General features: G+C 40.9%; 1 protein-coding gene across 3 annotated transcripts in view; it reads left to right on the forward strand.

Annotated features, from left to right (window-relative positions):
* Positions 1-15,268, forward strand: part of ACAN (aggrecan) — a 152,141-nt gene that overhangs the window by 62,928 nt on the left and 73,945 nt on the right. For all 3 annotated transcript variants that reach the window (XM_077472599.1, XM_077472598.1, XM_077472600.1), the window contains exon 3: positions 4,926-5,309. In XM_077472599.1, coding sequence (XP_077328725.1) covers positions 4,926-5,309 — 384 coding nt within the window. The remainder of the gene's footprint in view (positions 1-4,925; positions 5,310-15,268) is intronic.

The raw sequence follows: 15,268 nt of genomic DNA on the forward strand, positions 1-15,268 counted from the left end.
ACCTTTTTTATCTTCTTTTAGTATATTGTCACCTATTTCCGTTTAGCGCAGGAGTACCCACTCTACATTCCTAATCTCCATTATAGACTCTTATGTGACTGTACAACTTTTGTACGTCTTACCTTGTTGTACAACTTTAACATTCAATAAAAAAAGACTGGTTTAATAAAAAAATATCCCTCACTGCTGCCATCATTTAACCTCCCTGGCGGTATGATTATTTCAGATTTTAGATGCTGAAAGCCGTACAATTATTTTGCATGGAAATTTGGCGTTTTATATTGTAGTCCTGTAATTCTTAGGAATAACTCACTTAAATCTGTCCAAACCAGAGTCTAGTAGACATCCCGGGTATGATAACGTTTGAAAAATGAACTCATAAATTATAATATAATAAATAACTAAATAATTATACCAAATAATAATATAATAATAATAAAAAATATTCAATAATGTAATCAAATCAAAAACACAGAAATTTGCTCAGTTGCAGAATTGTCGCTGTCGTTACTTTTCAGTGTTTGATGACGGATCTCCCCACAAATCACTATCGCTCAATTCTGCGAGTGATTCTAATTTATTATCGCTGTTTTCTAGCTGGTCTAAAACCACTTTTGCTGTAAAGCGACAGATTTGGTTGCTATGGACAATCTCCAGTTTCCAGGCAGAAAGAACAGTTTTTATAATATAAAACTGCATGCAGGACACTGGGCAGACCACTAGGGACAAAGGGGATGTGAAATAATTACATACAGCAATGTAATCTGTAAGATTACATTATACTGTATGTAATGTGTGTGTTTTACTTTTTGAGTTTGGGGTTGTTCTCCGTTCCCGCGCGTTGCAACGTTCGCAGGGAGCGGAGCTCAGCTCCATGATGAATCGAGCGGAGGATGAGCCGCTCACACGGGGGGTGGGGGGCATCGCTGGATCCAGGGGATAAGGTAAGTAAACTCATCCTAGATCCAGTGATGCGATCTGGCTCGGGGTTACCGCTAATGGTACTGCATTTTCACCCCGAGCCAGACTCGGGAATACCGCCAGGGGGGTTAAAGCATGGGTGTCAACCTGTGGCCCTCCAGCTATTGCAGAACTATAAGTCCTATGAGGCATTTTAAGGCTGACAGTTACAAGTATGACTCCCAAAGGCATGATGGAACTTGTAGTTCCACAACAGCTGGAGGGCCACAGCTTGAGCGCCTCTGATTTAAAGTATATCAAAAGGGATTAGAATACCTGTCAGTTTATATTGCTGTCTGTGTGCCTGTTAAGGAGAGTCATACTCTCTATTTGTCCTGTTTACAGTTATCATTGAAAGTGAAAGTAAAAGAAAAGAAAATCCCAAATTTTGGGTTGTCCCCAGAAAAGTAATAGAGGGGAAATCTTCCAATGGTGATACTAGTTCTGGTGACCTGGGGGGCCAAAGGAATTCCCTTCATTTTCAGGAATTTCCTCCCACTTCCTTTTTTGCTATGGGACAGGAAGTGAAGGGAAATCTCTGCAATGGGACACAGATGATGGAAAAAAATCTGACAGAGGTTAAACCTTTCTTGCTTTATCCAAATAAAAAATAAAATAAAAAAGGTTTTGCATATAGATCTACTTTAAATACCTTTGAGGAAAATAAGGTAAGTCAAGATTTAACAGCGTCTTTTGAGCTGTCATGGATGGGTCGCCTAGCGGCCTTCAAAATGATGCATCTCCCCCAAATTCTATACTTGTTCCGGACACTCCCTATTGTTATCCTTGCCAAATACTTCAGATCCCTACAGTCTTTACTCTCCTCCTACATGTGGCAGGGTAAAAAGAGCAGAAGCGTGCACACAAAATTGATTAAACACCGTAGGGCAGGGGGTGCCGGATATGTAGACTTCCAGGACTATTATATGGCATCAGTATTGACCCAAACTAAGGATTGGTTCTCATCCTCTCCACTCACGGTGTGGGGACAAATTGAAGCCTCTCTTATCCCGGGGAAAAATCTCTCCGCATTGCTCCTCTCTAACCCTAGATCTCCCCCGCTGTATACACATATTCCCCCAACAATGGTTGCTACAGCCCAAGTTTGGAAAAAATTTGTACGTCTCAGTCAATCCTACCCTACTAAAACCGTCATACAAACCCCCTTGCTAGTAATGCATTACAAGATAGACCTAATCTCTTTTAACCAATGGCAGCAGAATGGCATCCTATATATTAACCTCCCTGGCGGTACGATTATTTCGGATTTTAGGTGCTAAAAGCGGTACCATTATTTTGCATGAAAATTTGGCGTTTTATATTGTAGTCCTGTAATTCTTAGGAATAACTCTCTTAAATCTGTCCAAACCAGAGTCTAGCAGACATCCCGGGTATGATAAAGTTTGAAAAATGAAATCATAAATTATAATATAATAAATAACTATAAATAATTGTACCAAATAATAATATAACAATAATAAAAATTATTCAATAATGTAATCAAATCAAAAACACTGAAATTTGCTGAGTTGCAGAATTGTCACTGTCATTACTTTTCAGTATTTGATGACGGATCTCCCCACAAATCACTATCGCTCAATTCTGCGAGTGATTACAATTTAGTATCACTGTTTTCTAGCTGGTCTAAAACAATTTTTGATGTAAAATGACAGTTTGGTCGCTATGGACAATCTCCAGTTTCCAGGCATAAAGAACAGTTTTTATTATATAAAACTGCATGCAGAGCACTGGGCAGACCACTAGGGACAAAGGGGATGTGAAATATTTACATACAGCAATGTAATCTGTAAGATTACATTATACTGTATGTATACTGTCTGTTTCACTTTTTGAATTTGGCGCCCATCTCCGTCCCCGTGCGTCGCAACGCTCGCAGGGCATGGAGATCGGCTCCGTGATAGATTGAGCGAGGCACGGCTCGCTCGTACAGCGGGGAGACAACGCTGGATCCGAGGGAGAAGGTAAGTAAACCTCCTCCTGGATCCAGCGATGCAGTCCCGAGTCTGGCTCGGGGGTTACCGCTAATGGTACAAAAATTCCACCCCGAGCCAGACTCGGGAAGACCGTCAGGGGGGTTAATGATCTCTTGACCAATAACAAACTTAAAACCTTCCAAGATCTACAAGAGGAATATCACATTCCTGACACTGACCTCTACCTCTATCTCCGAGCGAGACACTACCTACTCGCAACCCCAAAATGGACTTGCGAAATACCCCACCCTGCTTGGAAATTTTTCAAAACCCAATCAAATACCAGTAAAGGTATTTCCCTTTTTTATAATATACTCCAGCAGAAAAGCGTATTTACCAAAAATAACTCTCTGCTTACATGGGAATCAGAACTAGGCCATGCGTACACTTCGGAACAATGGGCTAAAGCATATAATTCCACCTTTAAAGTTACCAAATGCTCCAATCTTTGGGAACTATCCATTAAGATAACACAGCGATGGTACTTGACTCCTACAAGGGTATCAAAATTTTATAAATCTCAAAGCGATCAATGCTGGAGACAATGTGACAACAAAGGGAACATGCTCCACACATTTTGGAGCTGCCCCAGGCTGGCACCCTTTTGGGAGTCAATTTTCCACCTAATATCTGACATAGCCCATGTACCAATAATACAACAGCCCAGTCTAGCAATCCTCTCCCTAGACCTAGATCTGTATCCTAAACAAGTCAGACATGTTATACTACATGTCTTACTCTCTGCCAGACTATGTATTGCTCGACTGTGGAAAAATCCATCACCACCCATGCTGGGAGAGGTGGTGAGACTGGCCCACCTACACTTTACCTACGAACAGACAATTGCACGTTGCCAGGGTACCCGACAATACACCTCCTAGGTATGGCTCCCATGGTCAACATGGGTCAACAATAATAATTTACTTCCTTTACCGTAAAAGCAGCATCAAAAATCTGGCTGCAGATATCCAAACACAGAGTCGTCAGATCTACTATCTTTTGCATTATAGTTATGTTGTCACGCATACGTATTATGATCTTTCTCCTTTAGTTAACTCTATTGTATTAACCGAATGGTATTCTGTTCATCATTAGAGGGGTGGACTTGCCTCCTGGTCACAACCTTGATCCCGTGAGGGGTGTCCAGGTGGGGAGCTCCAATGTCCCTTCAGACAATTTAGTAACAAGATAACATTTCTACTGCTGTATATCGCCTGTATTTTGAAAGTCTGTGTGGTTACTTATGTACTTCGATCTATACTGGACTGCGTCCAATACCGACTGATCTACAAATGTTTGTATTCTGTTAAACTCTAATAAAAATCATATTGGGAAAAAAAAAAAAAAAGATTTAACAGCAGACTAGAAATGCCAAATAAGTTCCTACATGGCCCTACCACTTTAAACTCTAATCATAAGTCTATCCATAAATGTAGGCTTAAAGAGGAGCTCCAGTCTCCCCTCAAAAAAATTGAAAGTCAGCAGCTACAAATACTGAAGCTGCTTACTTTTAATATAAGGATACCTGTACAGGGATGCAGCGATGTTGGCATCTGAGCTGATTCTTTAATCAGTTTTGGGTGCAGGCGCAAGCATCTTAACTAACGTTGCAGCCAGTTCCCTACTGCGCATGTGCGAGTTGTGCTGTGCTTTCTGAATGGTCCTACTGTATTCTGGGACCTGTGTGTGTCCCAGAAGGCAGCGAAGGGGAAGAGGAGGGGCCGGCGATCTTACCCGCAAGTGAGAGTGGGTACCTGTCAAAACCAGGTACCTGCCCCCCCCCCCCCCCCAAAAAGTTGCAAATGGGGCAGTAGAGGGGAGAGGGTGCGGACAAGCGAAGCTACCCCTTTTGCATGGAGCTTTGCTTTAAGCATTCAAAAAATACATGTGTGCAAATTAAAATAAAAATAACTCTCAGAATATTTATTTTACCCAAAAAATTTATGTTTTTTGTCTTTCATGTATTTTCAGATCATGCTAACACACTGAGTGTGAGTATTCCTAAAGAGGCTCCTCTAAATGTTCTGCTTGGACACTCAGTCACCATCCCCTGTTACTTCATCAATGATGTGGAACATTTGACCGTGGCCCCCTCAACAGCACCATTATCCCCTAGGGTCAAGTGGAGCAGACACAACAAAGGACACGAAACAGTCTTACTGGTGGCCACTGATGGCCAAATCCGTGTCAATGAAGCCTACAAAGGACGTATTTCTTTACCAAACTATTCTCTCATCCCTTCTGATGTCAGTCTGGAAATTGTGAACCTGTTGTCCAGTGATTCAGGAGTCTACCGCTGTGAAATAATGCATGGGATCGAAGACAGCCACGATACAGTCAAACTCAATGTAAAAGGTAAGGTTAACTCACCCATGATTAATCCTTTCTTGATTATTCTAAAATACAGTTTAAGGTTACATTTATTGAAAAGTGGTGGTGTCTACTGATTCAGGAATGTCAAAATTACAAAGTAAAATTTTGTTAAATGGACATTCAGGTCAGAAGTTTGACTGAAAGCTTGTCAATGACATATATAAAAATCTGATACCATGCTAAAAAATGATAAAGAATTACCTATGAGATGAAGGAGCTTCTTCTGAACCATGTAATGTGTGTGATGACTTGTATTTTGTGTTTTGGAAGGAAATTGAGAGTAAATATGTGATTATGTTGTTGGGTTTTTCTTACTTATTCTTGTATTACTTTGAATTCACAAGCTGGAGAGTAGCAGAATTTTCTTGTAAATGCCAAATATATATATTTTCTTCTGCAATGTGCATGCCGAATATATTATTTTTGAACTATCTGAAAAATACCTCCTGCTAATCCTACCTGATTATTTTTATTTTTTTTAACTCTTCTCACGCTCTTCTTATGTTTCTAATTTATAATTTAAAAAGTTGAAAAAAAAAGACACAGGGGTTCATTTACTAAAACTGGAGAGTGCAAAAGCTGGTGCATCTGTGGATGGTAGCCAATCAGCTGCTAATGTCAGCTTGTTCAATCAAGCTTTGACAAAAAAAAAAAAACTGGAAGCTGATTGGTTTCTATGAAGGTTTCTATGAAGAGCTGCACCAGATTTCATGCTCTCCTGTTTTTGTAAATCAACCCCACAGTTCCATCCAGTTCTGGATTGATGACCAAAACAAAGATGACGATGAACCAGTGTTTTGTAAAGGGGTAGAATTATTGCTACAGTATATATCTGGAATGTATGACCTTTAATGCATAACAGTCTTTTGCTAGCTTTGTTATCCATGGGTTTGCATTGCATGCTATTGCTAACTCTGTGATACAAGCTACAAGCACCCCCAGATCCTTATCTATCACTGATTTTCCCAGGGAAGCCCCTATTAATGTTTATTTTGCATATGTATTTTTTGATACCCAAGTGCATAACTTTACATTTCTCAATACTGAACCTCATCTGCCATGTAGCTACCCAATTCCTATGTGTCGAGAGACTTATTGAGTCAACCCAGTTCTTTGTTTTACATGTGTGGCTGCCATACACAGGTAGTCAATGTTCTATTTTCAAAAAGAAAGTCTACTTTCCCATATGGTTTGGCCTTGCAGTTAGCTAGCATGAAACATGAGATATTGGGGTTGATTCACTAAAGGAAAATAGGCTATTCTTTATTCTACTTTCCCATATGGTTTGGCCTTGCAGTTACTGTAGCTAGCATGAAATAGACAGGTGCATTCGTTTTCATCCCAATGCATTTTCTTCCGAATTTTGGGTATTTAACAAGCAATAATGAACGCACAGAATCTGAAAACCAAAAGATCCGACATAAACAAATGCTTTATTTTTGTTCGCTATAGATAGGAGATTCAACATGGCGCTGACAATAGCGATCTGTGTCCATCAAACCTGTGGTCGAATGTGCCTAACCTTAGCTCTATTAGTCCAAGATTATTCTACATAGAGAGAAAAGATTTGACATAGAGAAAAAAGATTCGACATAGAGAGACAATAGCAAAAAAGGTTGAATGTGCCTAACCAAACTGTATTAGTCCAAGATTATTCGACATAGAGAGAAAAGATTTGACATGAAGATTCGACGAAGCAGTCGCCGCAAGCAGATATTTATGGTCAAATGCTCCCCCATAGGCTATAGAAGAATGCTAATGCTGGTTGACTAGTAATAATAATTAATAAATATAATTATTACTAGTGTCATACAACATTAGAATTCTACTATAACTTGTAGGTGAAACATTCGACCGGAAATGTACGGTTGCAGCGTCGTTTCCTGCTCCATCGAATCTTCTTAAAACATTCGACAGACACCATAAGCCTCAATGACAGATTCAACCTTAATTATTTCGGATTTTTGGACGAATGCATTTTTTAACAAAACAAAATAAATAAAAACGAATTTTGGGAGTAACTAAATAAATTCCGAAACAAAATATTTCAGTGTGCACATGTCTAGCATGCAACAAGAGATATTGGGGTTGATTCACTAAAGGAAAATAGGCTATTCTTTGCAAAGAATACTCATTTGCAAGGAAAGTAAGAAATACCACATTTTTGCTTGCACATGCTCGGATGATGGAATAAAGAAGAAAAAACAAAGAATGATAATTAAATTGGTAGCCACCAGTAGACCCAAATGAAAGAGAGAGCACTCAATTGAATAAAAATCCAAATGTATTAAACATCATTATAAAAACCACTTTAAATCAAAAAATTGATTCAAGACAGATGAATACGTAATATATACATGTAATATTATCCCAAATAGGTAAATCCTATATAAGCACAGAATAACCTGTAGGCATGCCCACAGGTATGGTAAGTATGTAGCTGGTGTTAGAGATGATCTTCAACATCAGGGCCCCACAGGAAATTACATGTGATCCCCTGGTACTGTGATATCCTTTGGGGCCCTGATATGGAAGATCATCTCTAAAACCATCTACATACTCACCATATCTATGGGCATACACATACCTACAGGTTAGTCTGTGCTTATATTTAATTTACCTATTTGGGATAATATTACATGTATATATCATGTATTCACCTGTCTTGAATCAGTTTTTTTATTTTAAGTGGTTTTTATAATGATGTTTAATACATTTGGATTTCATTTAGGTCTACTGGTGGCTATCAGTTTAAAGTCCATTATAATTATTTGTTTTTTCTTCTTTATCTACATTTGGTTGTGGTGCCACATTCTGAGTCATGTCTCAATAATTTTTCATTTTTAGTTTGGATGATGGAAGTCAGCAGAGCTACACCTCATTCACTATGGTCTGGGGAAAATTCCCTTGCAGTGTGAACAGTTTATTTGCCTTTAGTAACTCAACCACATTGATTTATTAAACCACTCTACATTTTGATACACTGATACCTCACTGGTGGTCTTGTGTTTTGGTATCCGGTTGCTCTTTGGATTATGCTATTAAATAACCACTCTGGTGCACCAGTTACTTCATTGAAATTAACCACACCCCTTTAGCAATTTTACTGCTACAGAGCTGCAGCTGTGTGCTGAATCATGTATATATGCGTGATCCGACTCTTCCGGGAAGCAGGCATGAACGTTTATACAAAGCAAGAGCTGATCAGTGGGTACCGCACACCCCATGTCCACCAGCACCCGCCGATAATCCTGCAGAGACACAGAAAGGTGGTCTGCCTATGTAAACAAGGCAGATCGCTGTTCTGACAGGAGGGAAGGCATGGATCCTGTGTCTCTGCAAAGCAGTGACAAGGATCCATGTCTTCCCCTAGTAAAAGTACCTCCCACACTATAGTAAAATATGGCTAGGCACACTTAACCCTTTGATCACCCCCAGTCAGTGTCATAAGTACAGTGACAGTGCATAATGTTTAGCACTGATCACTCTGTTAGTTTCACTGGTCCCCAAAAAGTGTCAAAAGTGTCAGTTAGTGTCCGAGTGTCTGCTGAAATAACGCAGTCCCGCAATAAGACGCTGATCACCGACATTACTAGTAAAAAAAGCAAATGAAAATAAATAAATATATCCCGTAGTTTGTAGATGCTATAACTTTTGCGCAAACCAATCAATATATGCTTATTGACATTTTTTTACCAAAAATATGTAGCAGAATACATATTGGCCGACATTTATGAAGAATTTTTTTTTCCATTTTTCTTTTTATTGGATTTTTTTATAGCAGAAAGTAAAAAAATGTTTTTTTTTTCAAAATTGTCAGCCTTTTTTTGTTCAGAGAGTAAACATTAAAATCCGCAGAGGTGATTAAATACCATCAAAAGAAATCTCTATTTGTGGGGAAAAAAAGGACATCAATTTTATTTGGGTACACCGTTGCTTGACCGCACGAATGTCGGTTAAAGTAACACAGTGCCGTATTGAAAAAAATTGGCCTGTTCATGAAGGGGGTAAATCTTTCAGAGCTGAAGTGGTTAATACATAGGACATGAGACTAGCAGTATGGCTACATGAATTTTCTCAGTGCTACATTTCAAATGGATAGAACACAGGAAAGTCTAATCAATACATTGCATCTACCTCCAGCAGTGTTTTCTGAAAATATTTCCTTTAAGAAGTGCCATTATTGGTATACTAGGTTACCGACCAGCTTTGCATTGTTCAGGGAGCAGCTTAAATGTTGTTTTATAATTATTTACTTTACCTTGTTTCTCAATTTACTATTTTGTATTGTGAAAAGCAATATCATCAAAAATTTACTTTTGGTGACACAAATATCTACTCTCAATGTATGTGTTGATCAGCTCCCTTTAAGGCAAATGTCAGGATAAATCATAAAACCTTTATATGTGACTAGCTAAATATGGTATTGAGCTTGGCACCAAATAGCTATTAGACCATCCAGGACTTTAGGCTCATTGAAAATCTGCATTTTAAGTAGTGTCTTTCCTTGTAGGTCATACAAGGTTGCATAAATTCCTTTACTATTTTGAATTATTAGCAATCAATTTGTGTAGTGTAATGACGAACAGTCAGAGAGGAAGGATATACATCTCTAGGGTCACAGAAAAATGCAATAGTTGTATTCCTTTAAAATTTAGGAAGTAAAAAACAGCTTGCCTTTTAGTTGGACAAAGCCACGGGTTTTCTTTATGCACCATTACAACTTTCTAGACACTGGCACCCTAACAACCAATGACGTCATCAGTTAATAAGGAGGATGTATGTTGCCTCCACGGCATTCTTATTTGACCCTCCTCTGCCTCTCTCCCTCAACACTGGGGTGGCATTAGCTGACTGATGTAGAGAATTTGAGGGAGAAGAGAAACATTGGAAAAATAAATCATCTCTAAAATTGGGTGTCCTATGTGTGGATGTTGCTGTATTATGTAGAACTATTAGCATAGTTTTTACATTTTAGAATGGGGTTCCTCAAGACTGTCCATAACATTAAAGGGTGCCTTGAGATTGTCTATAATTTTAAAGGGTGCCTTGAGAATGTCTCAACACTGATCTAAACCCTTTAGATTTTCCTCTTGGAGTAAAAAACAGGCATTTAATTTCAGTACAAGCTGGCACATAAAATGTCTTAAAAGAAAGTTAAAGTGGTATTTAACCCAAAACAAGCATTTATTATATAGCAGCTTAGTTTACCAATCCTTAGATGCAGGGGCGTAACTATAGGGGGTGCAGCAGTCGCGACCGCAACCGGGCCCTGTGATGCAGGGGGTCCATGCAGCCCCCTCTACATATGGCCAGCAGCAGCATAGGCAGCTAGGGGTACCAGTGCACCATGCACACGGGTGGCTGGAGGTGGAGGGTGACTAGCAGAGCTCCATGCTCGACTATCGCACTGGCTGCTCTTTAGTTGTGCATTCCCCGCATGACCTGTGTCCTCAGCCGGCTCCTCAGAGTACCCCTATCCTGCTCCATGCATTGCCGCTCAGTCCGATGTCTGTTCTCCCCAGCCAGAGTCCCACCCCCCCCCCGAGTCCGGCCCACACTGCACTGCATACTTCTCCCGGGTAAACAAACTTTAAGCACACAGATGCAGTGTAGCCCTATGAGAGCCAGCTCCCCGGAGGACACTGCAGGCTTGTCTGCCAGCCCCCCTCCTCCCCCGTCATACACAGATGATGAAAGGTCTTTCTGGGCGATATGCTGATCGCCCATCCAGCACACTGGGTGGAGCCCAGGCCAGCATGGATGAGTGCGCGGCCTACAGCTTGGTCATGGTGAGTGAGAGGACCCCATCCCCCACACACCATTATATACCCCCTCCCTCTCCCCCTGGGGACAGGGACCCCTTCTTACGTGGGGACAGGGACCCCCACCTCCCCTGGGGACTGGGACCCCTTCTCACCTGGGGGCAGTAACTTCATCTGCCCTGGAGAAAAAGGCCTCATCTCTTCTGGGGACGGGGACCCCATCCTGCCTAGGGACAGTCCCCCAATGGGGCACCTAAAAATAAAAAAAAAATTATAAAAAAAAACTACTGATACCAGTGGTGGAACTACAGGGCTCACAAAGGTCATACCTGTGACCACGCCCTGGAGTTCCACCGCCAGACTCGGAGGAAAGGGCCCTGGATGGGGTTCAGGGGGGCCCTTCATGGTTTCTTGCATCAGGGTCCTGAAGGTTCTAGTTACGCCACTGCTTAGATGTGATAACTGACTTATTTTTTAAGGATTTTAATTGTGTCACCTAGTGATTTGGTTATGGAACTTTTATGTTACTAGACACACATCCTAGCTGTTTATACCCAGCTACTGGCTCTTCCACCCTTAGGGATTCTGGTAGCATCCCCAGAACTGTACGTCTATGGCAAGTCTAAGCCCTTGTACACACGGTCGGACATTCCGATGGAAAATGTTCGATCGGACCGTGTTGTCGGATAATCCAACTGTGTGTGGGCTCCATCGGACTGTTTCCGTTGGAATATCTGACGGAAAAAGTTTTAGAGCTGGGCTATAAAACTTTCCGACAACATGATCCGATCGGACTTTGTCCGATTGTGTGTAGAGAATTCCAATTGGACAAAGTGCCACGCATGCTCAGATCAAATTCCTAGACCAAAGCTATTGGTTACTAGCCTGAACGTAGTCCCGTCATAACGAAATAACGCTATCACGTTACATACGATCGGATTTCGGACAAAATCCGTAGGACAAAATCGGACGGACTTTGTTGTCGGAATGTCCGACCGTGTGTACAAGGGCTAAGACTAGAGTCGAAGCCCTCTTCTAGTTGGCTCCAACATTTGAATAATTAGTCTGCTGTTACAGACCTTGCGTCTTTTAGACTCCTACAACAGAAAATACATTTCCTCTATGCCTGCAGTTTGAGGACCTCTATGCAGACTAAAAACATCCTTAGGGGTCTTGGGCCCAACCTGAGACTGCACCAGAGAATTTTTCCTTTGAGAAGGGATTTCTTAAAAGGTTATCTGTGTTCAATGTGGATACCCCGGTGATCCACATTAACAGATTTACCACTAAAAGGGTCAAGGGTATACTTGGATTTGGGGAACCTCTCTAATAGGAATCTGATCTCCTTGGATCCCTGTTTAGGTTAACTGGGTTGGCCCTATGTCCTGTGATGGTTGTATCTATGATCCGTTAAACCATGTTGAAATGTATTAAACTCCTTAGAGAGTATCCTTTCATCATTGGGTTAGGACTTTACATTACAGAGTGGTTCAAGCAGATATCTGAAACCTTTAGCTGTGATGGTTTATTACAAGCTCTGAACTAGTGTCCTACATGGGCAGATGTCTGTACAAATGCATCAGACACTCTGGCTATTTACATCAGATGCTGAGATGTCTAAGAAACACATGATTCATCTTCCCTTTGAGGGGATCTTTGGTATGGCTCGCGACACTGTCATTGGCAACGCCTCATGTGGCTACAGTATGCTCCAACCAGAGCACTGGAGATCTGCAGAAGGGTCAGAGGAGCCTCATCCCTCTACCTCTGAATCAACTCCCAATCTGACCAGTAGCCTGAGATCTAATAATGCATTTTGCAAGCCCTTTGGCATGAGAGTGTGCCCCAATTCTACAAGTGGGGGGGGCTGATCGCCCATCAGGTTGGGTCTCTTTGTATCCGCCCTCCTTGGCTTTTAGGTGCTAAGGTTACCCCCTTTAGCTCACATACTACTTGCATGACTAGACATCACTACTCTTTTTGGAACCTTTGCCTAGGCTCAGAAGTTCAAGCCTTGGGCCTTTTTTCATCCTTAGGCCAGCTGTCGCTGGTTTCTTGTCTCACAGCTCCTGCTGGTACCCTTTGAAGTAGTCACTGTCAGTCCACTTTTAAGTGAATTGCTTCCTGGTCTGAATATCAGTTTGATCCTTTGTGACTTTCTGTGTGTTGTTAACTGTTTCCTTGTCTTGTACAGAATGTCACCTCTGGTTCAGAATTGCGCAGTAGTCCATCTGGTTGTTGCAAATGGTTCCTAGTCCTATCTTAGATCTGTCAGTGGCTGTTGTCCACCCCCAAATTACTAAATTCTTTCGTGGTATGTGGCTTAGTGGATAAAAAAAGAAAATTTTTGACTGTATCTTACCGTAAAATCTTTTTCTTTAAGTCCACTAGACATATAAACCCTCTTCTGTGTTTATTGTCCCTATATACTGCTTGAATCTCAAAACAAATGCATGGTAGTTAGAGGTGGGGTTATATGAGGCTTGATTTCAATGGTTATTCTGTTTGCCAGTGTCCAAACCTTTAGGAGGTAGTTAGCATCACATCATTAAATGTGTTAGCCCCTGTACACACGGTCGGAGATTTCGACTACCAAATCTGTCGGATTTTGTCCGTCGGATTTTGTCCGTCGGATTTTGTCCGTCGGATCTTGTCCGAAACTGTTGCATACACACGGTTGGACTAAGTTGTCGAAAAATCCGATCACTCAGAACGTGATGACGTAATTTCGTTACGATGGGAATACGTTCAGGCTAGTAGCCAATAGCTTTGATGTAGGAATTTGATCTGAGCATGCGTGGCACTTGGTCCGATCAAAATTCTCTACACATGATCGGAGTATGTCCGATCGAACCAGTTGGTCGGGAAATATTTCCAACAAGTTGGAAAATTGGATCAGACGGATATTCCGACGGAATCAGTCCAATGCATACCACACACAGTCGGATTATCCGACAACGCGGTCCGATAGGACACATTCCGACGGATTCTCCGACCGTGTGTACAAGGGCTAAGAATTACTTATTTCATGTGTTTCCCAATAGACTTAATGAAAAAAAATTTAAGTACGTAAAAAATCGTATATTTTTGGACATTCCTAAAGCAATAGATGCTATTTTGAACAGGTGGCTAACCGAGAAAAAAGTACTTCTTTAACTGTGATTGGTTCAGAGGCATTATGTGTAATTTTTTTTTGCCAACTTTAAGCAGTGTTTAGCAGTGTTTTAGCAGTGAAATTTAGCAGTGTTTAATCCTCCCACAGGAAAGATATTCTTTACAGTAAGCGCTGACTAGAGCGGACTAGAGGATCGAATAGCCTAAAAAATTACTGCATTCCTAGAGGAAACAAATTAATGTCTAGTTACAATTTAAGAAATACATAATGAAATGCTGATCCAGTGAGTTATTTAATAACGTAGGACAGGGGTTCTTAAACTTTTTATTCTGAGGATCCAAATAAGAAAATATTACCTTATTGTCGTTAAAAACAAGGATTATTACCGCAAATCTACTGATCCACCTGGACGAACTAGGCTACACAGTCAAATGGTAACTCACCTCAAACACATCCACAGCCCTATTTGGGTCCTCAACCTAGTTTGAGAAAAACTGGCCTAGTGAATGCAATCTGATTTCTTATCATTCAAAGACAGAACTACCTTTAGGAGCTTTTGTCTTCTTCAGAATCAACCAAGAATAAAGGGTTCTGTAAATTCTAATGCCGCGTACACACGACCGGACTTTCCACCAGAATAAACTCTGACGGTCTTCCCACCAGAGTTCCGACCAAACTGACTTTCCCACACACGATCACACTAAAGTCCGTTCGTTTCGAACGCGATGATGTACGACGGGACTAGAAAAGGAAGTTCAACAGCCAGTAGCCAATAGCTGCCCTTGCGTCATATTTGGTCCGTCGGACCAGCCTACAGACGAACAGTTTTCCCGATAGAAATTGATTCTGTCAGAAAGATTTAAAACATGTTCTATTTCTAGGTCAGTCAGAATTTTTGAAGAAAAAAGTCAGATGAAGCCCACACACGATCGGACAATCCGACATAATGATTTTGTCTGACCCTTTCTGCCAGAAAGTCCGGTCGTTTCTGGCAAGAGCAACGCATATCTTCTGTATTTGCCATAAATTTTCTAGCCAACATTTTTGGTTTAGTTATCATT

The sequence above is a fragment of the Lithobates pipiens genome, unplaced genomic scaffold, assembly GCF_037356315.1.
Source record: "Lithobates pipiens isolate NorthernLeopardFrog02 unplaced genomic scaffold, aLitPip1_a1.2 Scaffold_8, whole genome shotgun sequence".
Taxonomy (NCBI): domain Eukaryota; kingdom Metazoa; phylum Chordata; class Amphibia; order Anura; family Ranidae; genus Lithobates; species Lithobates pipiens.